We start from the raw sequence: 21216 nt of genomic DNA on the forward strand, positions 1-21216 counted from the left end.
TCTAAATCTCTCTCCTTTTAAATTAGATACTATTCGTTCACAAACAACTGCGCATACTCACCCAAAAGCCCCTTTGAAATTGAAGGCCTTACCCAAGGTATTAATTTAACCCTTGCTGGAGCCTGACATTCCCATTTTATTTGCATAGCATACAGCGGCTGTGCAAGCAGCACCAGACTGACCTACTGCTACAGCTCGGTGCAGACCTACAGGGACTGCTCTAGGAAGGGAACATGGATTCTTCTCCATGCTCATTTAATCTATGGCCTCTCTGCTGAGACCTGCCACTAAAGAGCAAATTGATGTCAAATAGGAGTGTTTTGTATGTGATTGCGTCAATTTTGGAACTGTACTGAGACCATCAACTCTTAGCCCCACCCCATCCCCAATCAGTAGCTGCTAAGATTGTATATCTCTAGCAACCGAGGCAGGATTTCAACGGATGAATCTCCCATTAATTGTTTTCTGATCCACCAAATCCCTGTTAATTTTTATAACAAACCTATTTTGGTAGGTCCTACACAAACCCCATGCATTGCACTCTTTCTGCTTGTCAGGCAGCACTGTTGCTAGAATTGTGCACAGTCCTGACCTCAGTGAGGATACCTTTACCCAAACACAGAGAAAGAAGAGACAGCCAGGCTGGCAGCTGCTGTGTTAGAAACAAGGAGAAAGCATTGGTTGAACTGGTAACTATACGACGACATTTGTGGGGAAATTTTTCTTATAAAATTAGACAAATGTTAAGCAACCCCGGAAGCACTGTACATACGACTCTTGCCAGAGTTCACACCCTAATCTAATAGCCTGTCTAAATGATGACTAGCCCTGAATGCTGGAAGGCAAAGGGCCAGGCTACCGCTGGTTTTATGTGAAAGCAACATAATTAAAAACAGCTGTTTTGCGGCTGAGTTTCCCCTCACAGTAGCCTCTGATCTGCATGAGCTGCCATTGACATCTGATAACCGAGGCTGACAGGGGTCAGCCCTAACTGCTAGAGCACACTGCAGCTGCTCCACCAGCCCAAGTCACGCTCCAGCCTGGTTTAACACGCTGCTGGGCCCAAACAATTCTGCGCCGGCTTTGTTTCAGGAAACTGCTGGAGCTCTGCTAGCAAACACGAAAAGACTTTGGTTTTAACCAGAGCTGCACAAAATTCTAGCACAAATCTAACATGGTGCTTTGAAAATGTAGATAGGAAGGAGCAGCAAGGGATGGAATAGTATTATTTGTATTGTCCATGAACTGACCCTGACCCTTCCAGCAGCTGAGATACTTCTGCAAAGTTTAACTTAAAAGGGCCCAACTTGGGGCATCAGGTGTGGATGATTTCACACAGTGGCAAGTAGATCATTCTTGGGCCAATGGCCTTAACAGGGAAGAGGTACTTCAAGCCTGAGCTGACCAAGTGACTGTGCAGGGTTCCAGGCAGCAGTGGGGGGAAGTGCAAGGTTTGCTTTCAGATGCAGTGGGTGGTATGACATAGCTTTGATGCTGGTGGCCAGGTGGCAACTGGCTTTCTGGCTGACGGCCTCAGCTGAGAACCAGAAGGAAGAGTTAGGGTGAGGTGACTCAACTACCTTCTCAGACCCAAAGGCTCTCTCTAGGAAGGGCTGAGGCCCATTGAGGCAGGTCAGGGCAGCTGTGGCCATCAACCAAATCCTGTTGTGTTATTTTCCAGGAGACTTAAGTTTACTGGACATTTAGCGCACACACCCTTCTTCCAATAACCAAGCTCATAACCGAGCTAGGGGGCTTGGTATTAAAGGCTGGTGGCTAGCAGCAGGCTGTGAAGTTTCACAGGACATTAGCACTCGGAGGTGCACGCTCTTAGCCCACCCGGACAGCAGAGTCCCCTCACAGGCAATAGCTTTGATAAAGCCGTGGGGTGAACTGCTGGCCCCTCTAAAGCCACTAGCAAAACTCCCCCTGATTTCACCCTTGGGGGAACTTGCCTAGTTTAGAGCAGGGGCAAGAACCAGCCGCTGGCTGGGAAGCCAGTGCTCGCTGCCAGGCGAGGAATAGCTGGTGTGGAGGGCATGTCCCTGCTGCCTTCTACCCTCTGCAGAGAGAGGGGGGTCCCCATCCTTGGCGATGGCACAGCTTGGCTCGCGTACCAGACTCTCCCCTTCCCGCTGGGCGGTACACGGGGAAGGCTGCTCCCCACCCGGCCACCCCGTGCGCGCAGAGCCCCGTTGCGCCCTGAGCGCAGCAGCGAGCCAGGGAGGCAGCGCCAGAGCAGGGCTGGGGTCCGGGCTTAGCCCCCTGCCCCTCCGGGAGGCGCCGGGGAAGGAGGAACGGCACCCTCCCCAGCCGCTGGAGCAGCCGGGCGAGGTGTGCCCGAGCCGCCCCCAGCCAAGGTCCCGTGCGCTCGGGCTGGAGGGAGCGGCCCTGCCGGGCTAGCAGGGCAGCCGGCGGCTCCGCAGTGCTGGGCGTGCAGGCCAGGCTGCCCGGAGCGCAGGAGGAGCGGCTCGGCCCGGGGCTGGCGCTGCCCGCTGCGGAGGCGAGGGGCCAGGCTGAGCCGGGGAGCGACTCTCAGGGGCGATCCCGGCTTTCTCCTGGCTCCCGGCTGGGGAGGAGCATGGGGAGCCCAGCCCGGCGCTAGCAGGGAGACCGGGTGGCTGGCAGCGGGGACCAAGTCACCTGCCTCCCCTCCCCGCAGAGCTTGGCCCTGGCGCACCCCGCGCCGGAGCGCCCGGCCTCGGGCATGGCCCTGGCGCGCCCCGCGCCGGAGCGCACCCGGATCTCCGAGGTGGAAATGGAGCGTTATTACTGCCTGCTGCAAGCCGCCGCCCGCCTCCACTCCAGCGTCGCCGGTAAGTGACCCGCTCCCCTTCCCCGGCTCTCCCGCACCCGCCGGGGGATCCCTGCTTCTCCTCAGCCCCCCGAGGAGCCGACTGCTCTTCCCTGCGCCCCAGCCCCGTGCGGGGTAGGCTGGGGTCCCGCCTGGCAAAAAAAAGTTCCCTGGGGTGGCCGGGGTCATGGGGCTGTTGCTGCTGGAGGCGAGTCCCTCGCTGCCCGGTTTGTTCGCTCCTTACACCCAGGGATTGAAGCAGTCCAAGCCCAAACCTGGCAGGAGCTTTAATACCACTCATGGGGATTGCTTATGTGACTGTTTGGGGTGCTGGCACCGGGGGAGCCTGACCTTCCCTGACGGGCAGGGGGCTTGGAGAGGGGAGGTGTGAAAACATCGGGGGGGGGGGAGGGTATATTGTTAAACTCCAATGAAAAGAGGGTGTTTTAAAAATATATATTTTGTAAAGAGAACCAGAAATAACCATCTTCATATTGGAAGCCCAACCCCACCCGCAGCCCACAGTCTCCTTGCCCCAGCCTGTTTTTTCTTCCTCACCTAGTTCTTCTGTCCAGCAGCAATTTTCCTGCCTAATTTAGAGCATGCCTTCAAACATGCATCATAAAGATTGATTTTAACTGATTTTTTTTACCAAGCAGAAGAGACAAACTTCTGCATCTTCACCTTGCTGACAAATAAATGTATTGCAGCCTTATGCCTTCCAAATACCCTGCTCCTTGCACCCAGTGGATCTATGGAGGTGCCACTTCAGAAACAGGTGTGCGATGTAATTGCTGACAGAATGTTTGCAACTGTACAAGTTGCCAGGGGGAAATAGCTGGGGCCTTGTACTCTAAAGCCAGGATCCTGAATACACCTATGTACGTGCTTAACTTTATTCAGATGCATAATGTCAAACACGTGTAGCTCTTTACAGAACTGGGACCTAAATACTAGGCAGACAGATCACTAAAGTAAATTCTTGTTAGAAGTCTCCAGTAGGTTTCATTGTAAGTGCTGTATGGTTGTTGTTTAAGACACTGAATCACACTTGCTTTGATGGATTGCACTATGCATGTAGAAGGGTGTCTTATTTTTAAAGTAATCTTTGCTTCCCGTTGTGCCCCTGACATGCCCTCTCTTGTTGCGGGAACACTGTCGGAAAGGAATACAAAGTATTCCGGTTCCTTTTAATAAGCGAAAGCGTGTGATCGGATGCTAGCCACTTTGTCGGGTTTCCATTGGCCAGTATTGCTGCGGTATGCCTCTTGTTAGTACTTGCAGTACCCAGCCTTATGCTTCTGGTGGGCGTCGGGGGTATAAATCAGGCTGCAGTTTATTTGCTAGTAGAACCCGTGATGGTCAGAAAGTTATGACTTGTATTGGAACCTCTGTGACTGGCGGCGATGTGCCATGCCAAACCTCACATTGATTATGCAGGCTCCGAGTCATTTGCATGTTTGGCGTAGTCACGTAATAGGAGCCATCAGCATTTTACAAATTGCTGCACCGAACCTTCAGAATGGTTCCAGGTCAGCCAGTTATTGATGGGTAGGTTGAACGGCAGCTGGGCATGATCAACTCTTGATTGATCTATTTACAGTATTTTAAAAAAAGCAGCAGATGTGTATAAAATTGTGTACGATTGCTTGTTTTCCTTGCTTGTTGCCCTTCCTGAGTCACTTAGGCCTGGTCTCCATTCAAGAATGTACTGGTCTGACTACATCGATGATGTTACACCAGTGCAAACCTGTAATGTGGACATGCTACACTGATGAAAAGCAGGTGTGACTTGACCCAGTAACTTTAGGCCATGGGTTTCCTTTGTGCCTTTACAGAACTCCCTTTGACAGCTCTAGTTATTTTGTAGTCCTGCACTGAGTGCAGGGGACTGGACTAGATGATTTACTGAGGTCCCTTCCAGTCCTACGCTTTTGTGATTGTATAATCTGCTAATAAACCTTCCACGGGTTTGCTTAAGGGGGAGATTTTATTTCTTTTCAGCATAATCCTTTAATGGCTACCCAGGGGAAAGGGTCAGGGCCTATGGGCACTGCTTTCCCCGTGAGTGACACACAGAACACCTAGTCCCAGAACTGAAGGCACATGTTATTCATTATCGCTTAAGGGCCATCTCTGTGCTTGGAGCCATGCCTGGCACATAAGAAGACACTCTAACACAAGGATCTAACCGTCTAATTCTGATGGTCTCGACTCCTTTGCATAACGTAGCTGAATTTATGATGCTGGATTTTTGTATTGGAGAACATAGGGACAGATGATTAGGTTCTGTAGGAGAAGTTTGGTTGGTGCTGCAAAGGAACACTTGCATGAGCAAGGAAAGGATGCTGTTTGTGGGAATGTGCAATGAAAACAGAACAGTTCTATAGAGTCTGATCCTGTTCCTGTTGAGTCAATGACAAAACTTCTATTTTCTTGAAGCCAGAGCAGGACTGGGCTTTAGACAGGCAGCGTGAGTATAAGGGCATGAGTGCAGCGGTGATGCATAAATTCTCCACGCTATGTACATGAAGTCTGGGGAAACTGGACAGATCGCTCTCCGGTAACACGGGTCCCAATCCTGCATTCCGCTCTGTGCAGCCGGACCTTTACACCTGCTTTTGGAAAGTCAGTGGGACGCGACACAGGACCAAGGATGAATTTGTGTGGGTCCAGTTGCAGGTCTGGGGCCATGATTTGGGCAGTATTGCCTGCTCTCAGTGTTAAAACAATCGTGTCAGCCTCCACTCCAGATCATGAGATTTCTAAAAAGATAATAAATGTGGGATTCTTCCCCACCCCATAATTTCTGAGGTTTTTTAGCCTGGCCTTGGGATACATTTTAAGCACTTTTCCCCAACCACAAGGGCTAGCAACTTTTAAAAAAAATTAAAACTGAGATTCTCACATAATTGCTTGACTGCAAGTGCTGAGGTTTCAAGGAAAACATCCAATATCATGAGACTTGTGATAAAATCATGAGGATTGGCAACATTGCGTGTATATACAACACACACACACAAATGTCCTTTCGGTCTTTTTAGGGCGTAACGCAGTGGTTCTCAAACTTTTGTACTGGTGACCCCTTTCACATAGCAAGCCTCTGAGTGCGACCCCCCCCTATAAATTAAAACCACATTTTTATATATTGAACACTATTATAAATGCTGGAGGAAACACAGGGTTTGGGGTGGAGGTTGACAGCTGGCGACCCCCCAGGTAATAACCTCATGACCCCCTGAGGGGTCCCGACCCTCAGTGTGAGAACCCTGGCGTAACGTGTTTACAGCCATGTTTATAGGAGATATTATTTGAGAACTGTTAGAATACAAGCTTACTATGTAATGACCTCCAGAAAATGAATATTATCATCACTCGAAGCCATTCAAGGAGCTGCAGCCCCAACGAGGACCACAGGAGAAATAGTTGTGCAGGAATCTTAAACAGTACATAGGATGCATTCCGTTCGCATAAAGCACAGTTTCTATACCTGCAATTTCATGATTTATCAGTCGTTTACCATAAGAAAAGTGAAATGACAGCAGGGCTGTGTGGGAAGGAGGTAATCTGAAATATAAAGTGGAATGGGGGAGGGTAATTGACTTAAGTATTGTCAGAGTCTACCTTTGCCTCTAATCTGCATGATGCTCTGAAACAGGGAGCTTCCACTGTTTCTCATGGAAAACGTTGCCTCTACTTTTTCTGCTGTGTTTGCTTCTTGAGTCAGAGTAACAGACTAATGCCGCATTTTTAACCAGGGCTTTAAGATTACTTTATTCCCCAGCTCCAGAGTTTGATACAGAATTGGGTTCCAGTGCCCCTTCCTTTTTTAAATAGAGTTGTTTCTGGCCCTTGCGGTTCAGAAGAAAGCCCTACAACAACACAGCGTAAACTGATGTAGCATTGTCTGCAGACAATGTCTGTAGACAGCCTGAAACAATGCTGAAAGTGGTGGATTCTCAGGTGTTTCAGCGAGTTAACTCTGAAACCGCAAGATGACAAATGTCAACACTGCTAATTATTTCAAAATTGTCCTAAATTGTCTTCTCAAGGGTCACCTACTTAATTGCCCAAGCCTCCAAATTCTTCCCTGACAATTTCTGTAATGTTGTACGTGATCAGTTAAATTTTCAATACCCTGCAGATTTTTTAGGAGTTGCGCGAAGGAAGTCAGTTCAGTGTGAAAACCCTGCACCGACTCTATTGTCGTGGTGGGAGTCACCATTTGGCTCTGCTACGCAGTCTTTCAAGTTCCTTTTCTTAGTGTGTAAGTAGTGTTCAGTCTCTGAAGAAATGCTTGTATTTTTGTGTGTGAGATATAATTGTTTGGGAGCGCTGTGGCAAGCATCAAGGAAGTTTCCTTCTGCCTTAACCTCTCTAACTAGAGGTAGAGTTGCTTTGTGCAAACCGGACATTGGTGTTTTGGCAGAGATTCCAATTGGCCGTGGGGTGTTTGTCACTACTTCTGTTCAAGGGCTATATGATGTAAAATAAACAAGTAACACAAGACTATACCCAGACGCCACGTCTGATTCCTCCTTCAGCAGGAAACTAACCTAAGATGTCCTGACATCTGCTACTGCTCAGCAAGGGGTGATGGTATTCCTCATTTTCAATTCAATAAAAACCTCTGCTTTTGAATTTATCCTAATCTGCTGTGGAATTTCCACGTTGCCCCAGAAACTGGGGGCCTTGCTGCAGAATTGAGTTTCCCATTATTACAGGGTACATGGGCTAAGGGCAGGGAATTCATCACTCCATCGACTTCGACGCTGCTGCTCCCAAGTTTGCAAGTGAATTAGGCTCCAGGATTTATCCTTAAACCCTCTGCCTTGCATCTGCATCTCCCACTGAGGTTGTTACCTGTACATATGCAAAGCTGGAATTTGGCCTAAAAGAAGAAAGATTTGCAAGAGATTGAAGAAGATGTGAAAAGTTATTGATGTTTGTTCGCTCTTCTTTGGTTCTGCAGCCCTCTTTTAAATTACCTTGTGGTGAATTTGATTTGCTTTGGAAGCTGATAATTTGGCTATAATGGTGCATGGTGAGGGCAGATGCTAAGCATATTCCCCAAAGCCTGTTTGGAAATACAGCTGTATGCTGATTGGGAAAACATCTTTAGTCTCACTCCTGGGTCTTTCCTAAGCACAGACCGACTGAAGTTGGAAATTGAGGAAAGTTAAAAGCTGGCTGAAGCTCAGACCTTGATTTAAGCTTAATGTAAAAAACTCAGTACAAGTTTTTTTAATGCCCCCACTATTTACTGGGGGTGAGTATGAATGTGCACTGTGGGAGTTGAGAAACTTTTATTGCATTTCTTTTGTTAAACATAAATCCATACCTGGCTGACTTGGCTTTTAACGTTCCCAATTTTCAGCTGGCGTTAGGGTGGGTGCAGACAGAGAGCTAGTCTGGTTAGACACACATAGATCAGCGTGTTGGATGTTGCTCTAACAGAAGAGGTCTAGGAATCAATGCATGACTCACCCACTGGAAGACTGCCAGTGTTTACGCTTGAATTCTTACTTCTGCTTTCTCTCATGTTCACTAACACAAGTATAAATTCTAGCCTCGACAGGGCACAGAAGCTTATCGTCAGTTCTACTGAACCCCAGGTTGCAACCTGGGAATGATTAGCGAGAAGTATTTGTGTCCAGGAACAAATGTTCATATTGCGTCTACACTAGAATTTCCAACCAGCTTAGTGAACAGCTGTTAAAACACAACAACAATGTCAAGTGTTAGACCGGTGCTGGGTGGCCTGGAGAAATCACTTAATTTCTCTGCCTCAGTTTCCCACTCTGTAAAAAGGTGATAATGCTTTCCTTCCTCACAGGGCTGTTGTGAGGCTTATTCAGGAATGTGAGGTGCCTTGCTATCCATGGATGAAAGGCTGTAAGAGTGCAAAGTATTATTAGAAGTTACCATTTACTTCAGGCACTGCGTCCTACAGAGGTTGGTGCCCTTATACGTGAAACCATGGTATGGCTCCCCATCTGTGTGAAAATGATGTGCTGTCTGTTCCCCAGATGTCTTGGTGATCTAGACATCAGGGCATGGGAGGTAGGATGAACAGCTAGGAGGACGAAGTATTCATAGGTGAAGGTGCAGTATTCTGCTGTGTCTTGTGGAGGTGCATTTGCAGTGGAGAAAGGAGCCAGGGAGTTCTTTTCCCCCCACAATGCCCCTGCATAGGGATGGGGCAAAATGCCGTTGCTATTGTTCTGATGGCGAGGTGGCTGGTTGAGCTGGTGCTACTTCATGGCCTCAAGGGGATATGGCCAGCAGGAGGCTCCTCCGAGCTCTCCCTCCGTGCCACTTCTTGGAGGCAAACACCGCAGGGAGTGCCTTTCCGCAGAGAATGTAAGGAATGCTGCCCTCTTCAGTCCTCGCACGGGCGCTGTGTGCCCTGCAGGGTGCTTCGGTGGTAATCGGGGTGGCTTTATGGACTGCGACTGGACCACCTCAGAATGATGGACTGCCTGCTGCCATCCTAAGGCTGGGTCTGCCTGGGAAGCCGGCACGCTTTACTGAGGCTGTTTTGCTGCTGGTATTTTTGCATTTGTTGGAGAACCTAAGTCCTAGTGAGCACCCCGTGCTCAGCTGCTACAACTCTGCAGGCCTTGTCTGACTCCCAGCGCCCCACAGAACTCAGCATCCCATGGAAAGCTGATGACCGGTGAGGCGTTGCCAACGTTTCAGTAAGGGGCTCCCTCAGTAAACATCTACCTCAGTCGGAGACACATCCCTGTGTGCCACGCACTTCCCCGCCCTGCGGCCCTTGAGCCACCTTGTTACTCCACTGTGTGCTTCCCTACCTAGCAGCAGGTCTTTGGCAGCAGAAAGGGTGGCAGACAGGTTGTCTTATGGTCTCGTCTGTCAGCAGTGAGGACAGCAGGCCATCTTCTGCTCTTTTGGCTGGAGGTGACTGGTTGGGTGGTGAGCAGGTCCTCTTTGGTAATGGGCCTGGATTGGGTCTCCTTGTCTTGATAGTAGCTCTCTCCTAATTGCTGGAGGCTAACATGAGGGGTGGAGAGGAGGGCAACTGGTTGACCAGTGACTCTCTCCTAGCTGGTGGGTGTGGGTAATAATGGCTCCTGGCTGGGTACGCAGCCATGGTGGGAGAGGTAGGCTGTGGTGGATACTAGACTCCCACTCGGTGCAGTAAAAGCTCTGCCCCATCTTGCCATCAATGCCGTCAATTAGGGGCTACTTGGTAGAGGCCAATTTATATGCTCCGGGATGGCATCACCGATTAAGCCAATGGGAGCCACGTGGTGAAAAGCCCCTTGCGCGGCATTTGAAAACCTGATTTTCCTCAGCAGCTACATGCATACAACCGTGTGAGCGTGGTTTTAACTTCAGCGGGGCGGTGGGCGGGGAACCATGAGCACAATCTGGCCCATTAGAAAGTAGTGTCTAGACTGACTTGGAAGGTGCGGGGCGTGTGTTAACCTTTCCTGGGGGTTGATTTGCCTGAACATTGTGTGGTTGCAGAGTAGATTATGAGCCAGTTTTCTTTTGTCAGCGATTCCTGAGTTTTACGGATCTTCCTCTTCAATTAGTGTGTGACAGATGGCGGTTTGCTGTGGTATTTTTGACAGAACCAGCCGATGGTGCTTGTTGGCTTTCCCAGCATTGATGAAGTATATCTTTAATATCCAAAATCATTTTTTCTAATTTATCTAATTGCTAATCTTTGCCTGCTAATGAAAATCTGGTTTTAATTTGCTATAATTAGGCTTTCAGACTCAAGACTGGAAATTCTTTTTGAATGTTACTTGCAAGGGTTACAGATGTTATATAGCCTGGGGCACTGCAGCCTGCGAACTGTAAACGCAGGTAGAGACGGCTATAGCAGGATCTGCTATCAGGCAGGCAGTGTTTTCAGCATTCAGAGCTACTGAGACCGTGTCATCAATATTTTACCATATATTTTGTGCTACTGTAGTTTGGTAAAGAGAACGGCTGCGATACTTTGGAATAAAATAGCAGCCGTTGAATTTCTGATCACTTCTGAATTAAATAGCAATAATTGTTCTCATATTCTTTTTTTTTTTAATGGATATATAAGACTTCTCCTTAATGCGTTAGGACCCCGTTCCTGTGCGGATTTATTCAGCTGTGTAGCCCCAGTGACTTTAGTGGGGTTAGCTGTGTGTGTGGGAAGTTAAGCAGGTGTGTACGTTTTTGCAGGATTGGGGCTTAGGTGAGCCACTGTGCATCTTGTTTGGTGCCTATTTGTGCATGCGTTTACTGCAAGTGGATGCGTAGCTCAGGTAACTGCTGTTGCAAATGGCTCATTACAGTAATTGTATGCAACGACAATTGTGCGTGCAAACAGGCCCACAATTGTGGGTGCCAAACTTGTGTAATAATCCCCTTTTCACTGTAGGTAAGAGAGGGATCTGCTTAATAAAATCCATGCCTTTCTCGGGTGTCCATCCCTGTCGTATGTGTGTGTGCATTACGTGGGGTGAAGCGGCCCAGAGTTTTAAAGCTCTGTGGCCAGACTACGATCCCAATTACACTGGTGTAAATCCAGGGTAAGGCTATTGACACCAAGTTGCTCTGGGTGAATTCAGTGTAACTAAAATCAAAACATGGTTCTTTGGGAGACTCCCCAAGCTCCTCCCACCATGAGTTCCTGCCTAGCATCCCAAAGGTCACTTGTTCCATGCCACCCCGTCTCTCTCTTCTGCTGCTGTCACAGAACCCCCGTGAGCCATCTTGCTTCCAACTTGGTAGAAACATTCTCTCTCCACCCCAGACCTCACCTACTGATTTGGAGGCTAATGTTCCCATTTGTTTGTGGATTTTAGGGAGTTCATAATGCAAACTCAGTTGCAGCCTTAACTGTGGAGTTCCTTCTGCCTCCCCACAATAAGGATGCTGTATACGTTGGATGCCAATGCAGATTAGACGTACACCCTTTAAGGAGTGAAGGGAGATCCTAATCAAGGAGTTGAGATAGTTTCCCTGCTGGACATAAGGCTGGAGCACAGATCTGGCCAGACCGCAGCTTTGAGCTCTGAAGTCCTTTGCCAGCTACAGACAAACAGGTCTGGTGGGTTAAGGAAACCTGTTTGTATCCAATTGCCCAGAAGAGTCTAATGTAATTTTATTTCACACCTGTGTTCTAAGCACAGACCTTTTGATTGAAACTCTGACAGGGCCCATCATCCTACACGTTCACGAACCCGCATAGTCCATGCCTGCCTGATGGCTGGAGGTTGGGCTGTTTTAAAACTTGAGGGTCTTTTGGGGCTAAGACAGCACTGTGTCAGAAATAGAATGTCAAGCAACCTCCCTGAGAGGCCTGGGATTGTTCCACTTTACAAATGGGGAAACCGAAGCAGCGAAGACAAGTGATCTGCCTCATGGTCACAAAGGAAGTCAGTCTCAGAGCTAGGGATGACGGAGTTCCTGGCTACCAGCCATGTGCTCAGGTCACTAGCCTACACCCTATTGTAAATAAGATAGGTCCCATATTCCAAGGAGTATTAATAAAAACAGAATATTAAAATAGAGAGTTTAGGCCTTGAAAATAAGATGCCTATGGAAATATGGGCAGCTTTCTGCCCTCCTCCTGCATGATGATAACCAGGGCACACGTCCTGCTCACACCTGTTTGACAGGAGTGTCATTGAAGCATATGCCATGTGTGTGTTTATTTCTATAGTTCTTCAAGGGTCCCTGCCACAGCAGGTACCTGAACTACTGCACATGCATCTAGCCCAAACAAGCCTGGTGCAGGAGATTAAACGCAGGAAAGTGCCCCAAAAGTGAGGTGGTCAGCTTAGTAATACAGTTGCGTTTCAAGGAACAGAGTGGACCTAGTTCCAACCATAAGGTTGGGGTGGAAGCAGCCGCATGGCCAGGAGTGGGAGAAGATGGAGGCAGAGGAGGTGCAGGCAGAACTGACATCTAGGCAGTGGGTGTCGGTGCGTTCTGAGCCTCCAGGGCACTGTGTGCGTGTTGTGTTCTTCACAAAGTTTAGTACCACCGTGGTTCAAAGTTTGAGCCTGGAGTACATGGCAGTAGAAACAGCTGCCTGCTTGTGTTAGCACGCCTGCATCATGGGTTCCCTGCAGGCTAGGAAAAGAACTGCTCTCCTATTTAACACAGTACGTTTTTAACATCCTGCGTAGATTTTCTCAATCGTGTGCAATTCAGTGTAGGACGTTGCATAGATTGTCTAGATAGTATATAGTTTAAAATAACTAGCTTCTGCCTTGCACGCTGGGCAAAATGCATAGTCTTTTCTGGCAGGCGCATTGCCTTTGAAGCAATAATATTTTGCATGTGCATAGTATCATTCATGTGGTGGCCTCAAAGCACTTTCTAGACATCAGTAACTTCACAGGAGCCTTCTGAGGCAGGGAAGGCTTACAGATGACTAAACTACGGCAGAGCATGGTTAATTAAGTGGCTGGCCCAAGCTGATACAGTGAGAGAAGGGGTAATAGGATGCAATGATCCCATTTCCCGGGCTCCTCTGACCACCAGACAAATATTCCCTCTTCAGAGCAGGCACAAGCAGGGAATGATCAAGGAGTTATCTTCATGGTTTAATGTCTCTCTATTATAGCTTCCCACAGTGTTGCAGCAGCCTTCAAATAAAACACGGTTCTACTCCTTTCCAATTAAATACATTTAGAGCTGGCTTGGTTGTTCCAAAGAACGCTTGATCAATATCATAAACCTGTAATGAGTTACTGTGTCAGCCTGGCAGGTGTGTGGGGCAGCTGCTGTTTACAGATGGTGTGGGCTACAGCGAAGTTCAGAAAGGAAAGAAAACAATGGGAGAGGGAACCCTTTAAAAAGGATATTAATGAAGCCAGAGGGCCTATGTATGTGAACAGAGAGAGTTAAGGCTCAGAAGCTAGCTCCTTATTAACCGTGTAGTTTGCTTTAAGTACCTGGACAGATGGACTTTGATCATCCTGAAAAGAAAGATTTCTAAGAATGGGCATCGTTCTCACAGCCTTGATTTGTACAAATCCTAAAATCCAGCCCGGGGTACAGTCAAAAGGGAAGAGGACTCAGCCGAAGATTCTGGGCTGCACAAAACCAACCAGCTAGGACAGAAATAGATTCAACAGTGTTCTCTTAACTACGGATTCATATTTTCTCTCTCTCTCTCTCTCTCTCTCCGGCTGAGGAGTAAAGGCTCAATCCCGCCCCCCCCCCTGCCGTGCTCCCCTTCCTTCCCCCGCCTGACTTCACACATTCTCAGAAACCCTGTGTTGTAGCAACAATCCTGTTGGCAGAGGAATCTTTCAGCTTCTGTTCCTTGAATGCAGCAATGGCTCCAGAGCGATTTTGTATATGTTCAGCTGGGTATGCATATAAAAATGAAGAGTAAAATGTTATTACAGGCAATCTACCCTCCAGTTCTGAGTAAGTTTTTAGATGCTACCTTAAAAGTGGAAGTCATACCTGCTTGGTATGGACGTCAGTCTGGTGTGTAAAACCGTGTGAGATACGACAGGATAAAGGATTCTACTAGGTGGTATTGTTTTTAGGTTCAGTTTTGTATCTGCACTGCTCTGATACGGTCCATCTGAGAGCAGATGTCTACCTGGTGTGGTTTAGGCAGGGTGAATTGGGTGCCAGGCCTTTATTTTTCCTAGTATTTGCCCAGGAAGGTGAATGTGGTGAGGAATGCAAACTGAGTGAGAGAGGGAAGCTGGCGATGTGACAACTGCAATGGGAATGTGATCGTTAAGTTGTTATGCTTTGACCTTTACCAAAAGGGTGGTGTTCTCATTTGTATATTTTTTTGTCTAGCCATTGACTTCCCTTAACCCTTAAGGCTCTGCAAGGGAGTGTACTCCCATAAGTGCCTAACGCTTAGCTGCCAAGATTTTCAAGAGTAACTGGTTTTGGGTGGTCAAGTTGAGACACCTTAAAATGGCCTGATTGTCAGAAAGCGCTGAGTACCCGCCCTCTGGCAGTGAGGCGCCTTTGAGGTGTCTTGAGTGGGAAACCCAAAAATGCTAGTCACTTCTGAAAATCTGGGCCTCCAGCACTGTCAGTCGCTGAGCCTACCCCCAACCCTGACTCCTAAGCATGAGTCGCAACTCAAACTCCCTCCCAGCCATTGAATCTTCAGCTCTAGGGCCCTTCTCGTCTGCTGTCCTTTCCCACAGCTGCCGGACACTCAACAAAATCCCTGATTCTTCTCCCCATCTCCCTAACTTTCCCACAAGTGATTCTGCTGCTGCTTGTCCTTGGCTACGCTGAGCCAAGGTGGGAGAGGCACTCTCTTTCGTGCAGCGTTGGTGTAGCCGTTGGTTACGCTAGCTGTTAGTGAGTTCAGCTGCCCCCATGGACAGCGAGGAGTAGCTTTTGTCCTGTAAACAGACTTAACATGTAAGTGAATAAAGTGTTGCTGGAGAGGAAGGCAAGGTGTTAGCGAGGAACTGCTGAGTTCCAAACCTGGCTCTGACAAAGATTCCCTATCCTTAGTGTCATATGTGGTGGGTATAATAAGCCAGGGGAGGCTAAGCCTGCTGCCATATACCTGGACTGTGGTGGCCCTGCCTGCCCTCTGCCTCTTCCCATCCCTGCTCCACCCCTTCCCCAAGGCCCCCACCACCTGCCGCTGCCTGGTGAGTCCCTCCTCTTCTCCACTCCACTCCCCCCTCCGGAGGTCCCTGTGGCTGGCCGCGACTCTCCTCTTCTCCACTCCACTCCCAGAAGGCCCCGCTGCCTGCTACTCTTGCCATATCCCTCCTCTCCTCCGCCCCTCTCCCCCACGAGGCCACCCATACTTTTGTGTATGTGGCTTTAAGTGGTCACTTAAGTTGTATCTCCGAGAGTGTTGTGAAGATTGATTGGTTAGTGTCTGCACAATGCTTTGAAGGTAAAAAGTGGCTTTCAACTTATTGGCAATGTGGTCCAGTGGGTAGGGCACTGACGTGGGGGGCAGAAGTTGTAGGTTCTAGTCCCACCTCTGACTCTAGGGAACTCTTTCTCTTACCACTGTTGGTCTGACTCGTGTATTTAGGTTGTAAACTGTTTGGGTCAAGGATGGTCTCTTAGTATGTGTTTGTACAGTGCCTAGCACGACAGCGTTGTAAGCTCATTTGGGACTGGAAGGCCCTACAGTAATACAAGCCCCTAGTGCTAAATAGCCTTCATTATCAGGGATTGTGGTTTAAAATAGATGTTTTTTTCTCCAGTTACTGTCCTGTAGCATAGCTGATCTTTAGGAGGCTGGCAGGTGGGAAAGGCACAAGAGTGGGCAGGCTGGCACCTGCTAACAGTACAGCTGCTGGTGAACCATGCGCTTTTCAGATAACAGATATTTCTCTTGGAGGCAGAGCTGGCCTTAGGGGTAGGCCTCCCGGGTAACTGCCCAGAGGCGCTATGGTCAAGGGGGTGTCATATGGCAGTGCAGAGGCACTGCCGGCGTAGTTAGTGAGAAACTGCTCCTGTCTGGCAGGGGAGCGCCGCGTGGGGGGCATCCAGATTTCTCTCTACCCCCTCCTGGTGGAGAAACATGGGGGGGGGCAAGTGATGACATACAGATGCTGCTTACCCCTCGCCCCCAACATTCCTCCATGCTCCCCCAGGGGGCTGTGAGTGGGGAGCGAGGAGCAGCACTATGTGCTCCAAGCATCCAGGTCAGTTTCCCCATGTGGGCGCAGGAGGGGGTGCAGGGATTGGGGTAATGGGGACACAGTGCAGGAGTTGGGGGGAGCAGATTGAGGATCCCATGGGAGGCTGGGGCAATGCGGGGGGTCACCGTGCCCACGGGGGCCAAAGGCGCCAAAATACAAGTTTGCCCGGGCTGCCATTTTCCCTAAGGTCAGCCCTGCTTGGAGGAAAAGAACAATCTAAATGTCAGTGGGAATAGAGCTGTGCAAATCTTGGCTGAATCGGGGGGGGGGGGGGGGGGGGGGGAGAGGAGTTGCAGTTTGATCCAAAATATATATACATATTTTTAAATTTTCTGGCAAAACTAGGAAGTTTACCATTTTGGGTCACATGAAAAGTTTCATTTGGTTCTGAAGTTTTTAAACTTTTTTTTATTTAAGTGGAAGTAAAATTCAAAACGAAAAGTTGTTTTGAAGAAAAAAATCAAAACCTTTAATTTAGAACATGTAGCAAAATGTTTCAGAGTTTCAGAATTCTTTTTTCCCCTTCTTTTTGACCAAAACAATTTGGTGAATTTGACACGAACTCACCAGAATGTTTTGGTTGCCCAAATATGCATTTTCAGTGAAAAAAATTCTCAAGAAAATTTGCACAACTCAAAGTGGGAAGGAGCGAGTTGCTTCATCCACTGTAACCTGTCTCTACTCTGGTAAGAATGCAAACTGATAAATAAGTTCCTTCCTATTAAACATTGACTTGGAAAGACGGTTTTTTTTTTTTAAAATAAGTGCTTTCATTACCACCCTAAGGTTAACTCCCCATTGCTAAACAGTGTTCTCTGCGAGCTATTAATAAATCACCCTTTCTGCCCCTATTCCTAAATGCAGGCAAACAAAGGGTGCATTTATTGTAAATCTTTTGGTGCTTTCTATTTTATTGTCACAGTCGTTTATTCTGTGGGCCAGTTTTTCACACAATGTCCTTTGCAGGGGCGGCTCCAGGCACCAGCGCAGCAAGCGCGTGCCTGGGGTGGCAAGCCGCGGGGGGTGGCAGTCAGGTTGCCTTCAGTGGCATGCCTGCGGAGGTCCCCCGGTCCCGCGGTTTCGGCAGCAATTCAGTGGCGGGGACACCAAAGGCGTGGGTCCGGTGGACCTCCCGCAGGCATGCCGCTGAAACCGTGTTACCAGCAGCCCTCCCGCAGGCATGCCACCGAATCTGCATTACCAGCGGACCTCCCACAGGCATGCCGCCGAAAGCCGCCTGACTGCTGTGCTTGGGGTGACAAAATACATAGAGCCGCCCCCGGTCCTTTGGCTATGTCTTTACTGCGAAAAAGGCAATCCCTAGGTGTGGGGTATAGGGTTGACCCTGACTAGCTACAGTGAGGTAAAAATGACCTGTGCTTTGTCTCCATTAGACTTTTATAGCAAATTAGCTATCTTGGTGGGAAAATGCATCTTTTTGACAGTGAAGACAGCCCGTAACTGTGAGTGCACACACAAGTCCTGCATTTGTATTTACTGATGTCATTAGGCAGGCAAACGCTGCATTCATTTATCTGCATGTGCCTTGCCTAACAAGGGGTCCTGTTAGGCAAGGGTCCTGTGGGGTCCTGATCCCTGTACATGTGGATCTGACTGTACTATCGAGGCCTTTGACTGTAAACTCTTTGGGAAAGGGACAGAGTCTTTTTACAGTCACTCACATTTATATAAAGTGATCCTGGGTGACAAGAGTGCAAAGCAACAACGCCCTTCTGCCATGTACATTGGCCAAAGCGGACAGTCTTTACACAAAAGAATAAATGGACACAAATCAAGAATTATAACATTCAAAAACCAGTAGGAGAGCACTTCAATCTCCCTGGACACTCAGTACCAGACTTAAAAGTGGCCATTCTTCAACAAAAAAAACTTCAAAAACAGACTCCAAGGGGAAAGTGCAGAACTGGAATTAATTTGCAAACTGGACACCATCAGATTAGGCCTGACTAAAGACTGGGAGTGGCTGGGTCACTACAAAAAAGTAATTTCCCCTCTGTTGATATTCACACCTTCTTGTCAACTGTTGGGAATGGGCCACATCCATCCTCGTTAGCACTGCAAAAAGTAATTTCCCCTCTGTTGATATTCACCCCTTCTTGCCAACTGTTGGGAATAGGCTACATTCACCCTGTTTGAATTGGCCTCATTAGCACCGACCCCCCACTTGGAAAGGTAACTCCCATCTTTTCATGTGCTGTAATATATATACCTGCCTACTGTATTTTTCACTCCATGCATCTGATGAAGTGGGTTTTAGCCCACAAAAGTTTATGCCCAAATAAATTTGTTAGTCTCTCCTCGTTATTTTTGCTGATACAGACTAACCCGGCTACCCCTCTGAAACCCATTGCTTGTAATGTACTTCTGGGTGAAAAGACTAATGGGGAACAAAATACAAGTTGGGGAACAAATGATAAAGTTCTGGAGGCTTGTGGGTAGTGAAGTTAATCTCAGATTGAAGGATGAGGTTCTGCGGAAGTTGGACAATGACCAAATCGACCAGTGATACCAACGAGGCTTTGGGGGGAAATACCCACGTGTATTACAGCTTGGCCACAGGCATCTTGTGCACTAATGAAAGAAGGGAAATTTCATGGCAAGGCAACATGGCGGTGATCCAGTGATGTGCTGACGGCAGTGAAGGAGGAGCAGGAAAGCTTTAAATGATGGCAGAGAACAAGAATGGACTGCAAGCTGGTAAAGAAAATGGTCAAAAGAGCGGTGGCAAAAACGGAGGGTCAGGCATTGAAAGTATTATGTGCAGGACCACTTAAGAAGGAGCGGGAGAAAGGAGTATATAGATTAGCTAAGATTAGGCAAAGAACCACAGAGGATTTGGAAGCTGTGAAGCTTATGACAGAGTGCCTAGAGAATTGTTCTGGTGACGCCTGGGGTCATGCCGTCTGCCGGAGACGTACACTGAGACTATCACGCACGTGTACGAGGGTAGCACACGGTAGTGAGAAGCAGCTGCTGCTGCAGGGAGTCATTCGCTGCCAGGGTAGCTCTATATCAAGGATTGGCGATTCCTATTTGTGATTAGAAAGGGCATATTGATGCAGGAGATTAGGAGATCATCTCCGTAGAGCACGCTTTGCGCCCAGGACATTATGTTGTGCTGTGACGAGAAATATGAACTGGACAAGGACCTAGAACTATGGAAGGCGGCATTAGAGGGAAATAGCTTATGAATCAGCTGACAAAAGGCTGAATACCCGCAATGCTTCATTGAGAGGGACAGCGAGAAGTCAGTAAAATAGGCTGGCATCGAGTTGAAGTCTATGCAACAATTTAAATGCCTCAGTTCAGGGTTGAGGCATGATGGGAATGTGGATGCGGACGTTAGGAGCCGCATGAAGAGCATTTGGTGTAAATGGAGGGAGCTGATGGGAATTCTCTGTGGTAAGAATATGCCAAGTAAACTAAAGAGCAAAGTATATAAGATCATGACTAGGCCAGCCATAATGTATGGGTCAGAATGATCGCCAATGAGGAAGAGAGAACAACCGTGACTTCAGACTGCTAAAGTGGACGCTGGGTAAGACGAAAGCTACCCAATGAAATGGTACGAGCCATGATGCAGCTATCCCCTGTCACAGAAAAGCTGAGGGCATATCGATTGACATGGCTGGGTCATGTGAGACAAGATGTGGGGTATGTTGGCCAGAGAGAACAAGAGCTAGTAGTCAAGGGACAAAGACCATGAGGAAGACCTAGAAAATGGTGGTTTGAAATGGTGAAGGAGGACATGAAGAAGGTTGGCCTCAGGTTGGACGACACAGTTGGCAAGAACGCGTGGAGATGAAGAACAAGAGCTGCTGACCTTGATTGATGGGTCAAAGTGAAGGCAAAGAAGAAGAAAGGCAATCTGGCACCCCTGTCATTAAGTACATCAGGGTAGCTGAGAGGGCTAGTTGAGTTGAGCTAAAGGAAGTTGATTAACGACTCCTGGGGAAATTCTGCACCATTGCACAGCAGCAGAAAAATGCTGACTCCCCCACCCCCAGAGATTCCCTTTGCTTCCTTGCAGAAAATGGTTTCTGTGGGGGTGGGGAAGCAAAGAGAAGCTACACCAGTGTTCACTCACCCCTCCCCAGCAGCTCAGATGTGTCTGTTTGGGCAGTCGGGGGAGAGGTAAATCAATGGGGGGAGAAGGAGATCTGGGCTGCCCTGGCTGCCCAGGGATGTTAGTTTTGGCTGGGCGGGGTGGTGGTGGGGGGAGGAGGAGGATGGAGATGGAGTTCCCCCTCCCCCTTCCCATCCTGCACAGAGCAGCTGGGGCTGGTTCAGATCAATCCCCAGAAACTTCCTCTGGCTGCAGGAAGCTCTGCACTGCAGGAGGGGCTTGGTAGGGAGAGTTCTGAGTGTGGGGGGGGGATGAAGCTCAGCGGGGGGGTTGGGTGTAGGGGGATCTGGATGCAAGGGGATATGGTGGACGGGGGAGCAGCTCCCTGTAAGTAACCCGTCCCACACCCGCACACTGGAACTCCCCCACCGAGCCCCCCACTAAACCTCCCTAACCCCCAGCCCACTGAGCCTCACCCCATGCATCAGGAGCCCCCCACCCCACTGAGCCCCAACCAGCTGCACCTTGATCCCTCCCCACCCCACTGAGCCCTAACCACCTTCACCTGGGCTCTCCTGCACCCAGAACCCCTCACCGAGCCCCTGTGCACCTAGATGCCTCCCCCCGCACCCAGACTCTCCATCGAGCTGCCTGCACTCAGATTGCACCAGCCAGAACCCTGGTACTCTTGAGGGAATTCAGCA

General features: G+C 48.7%; 1 protein-coding gene across 3 annotated transcripts in view; it reads left to right on the forward strand.

Moving 5' to 3' along the window:
• The first annotated feature begins 2572 nt into the window (after positions 1 to 2572).
• Positions 2573 to 21216, forward strand: part of MCF2 (MCF.2 cell line derived transforming sequence) — a 118702-nt gene continuing 100058 nt past the window's right edge. For all 3 annotated transcript variants that reach the window (XM_065556724.1, XM_065556720.1, XM_065556719.1), the window contains exon 1: positions 2573 to 2816. In XM_065556724.1, the coding sequence (XP_065412796.1) occupies positions 2708 to 2816 (109 nt within the window). In that variant the 5' untranslated portion in view covers positions 2573 to 2707. The remainder of the gene's footprint in view (positions 2817 to 21216) is intronic.

This window comes from Chrysemys picta, chromosome 9, assembly GCF_011386835.1.
Source record: "Chrysemys picta bellii isolate R12L10 chromosome 9, ASM1138683v2, whole genome shotgun sequence".
NCBI classification, from domain to species: Eukaryota; Metazoa; Chordata; order Testudines; family Emydidae; genus Chrysemys; species Chrysemys picta.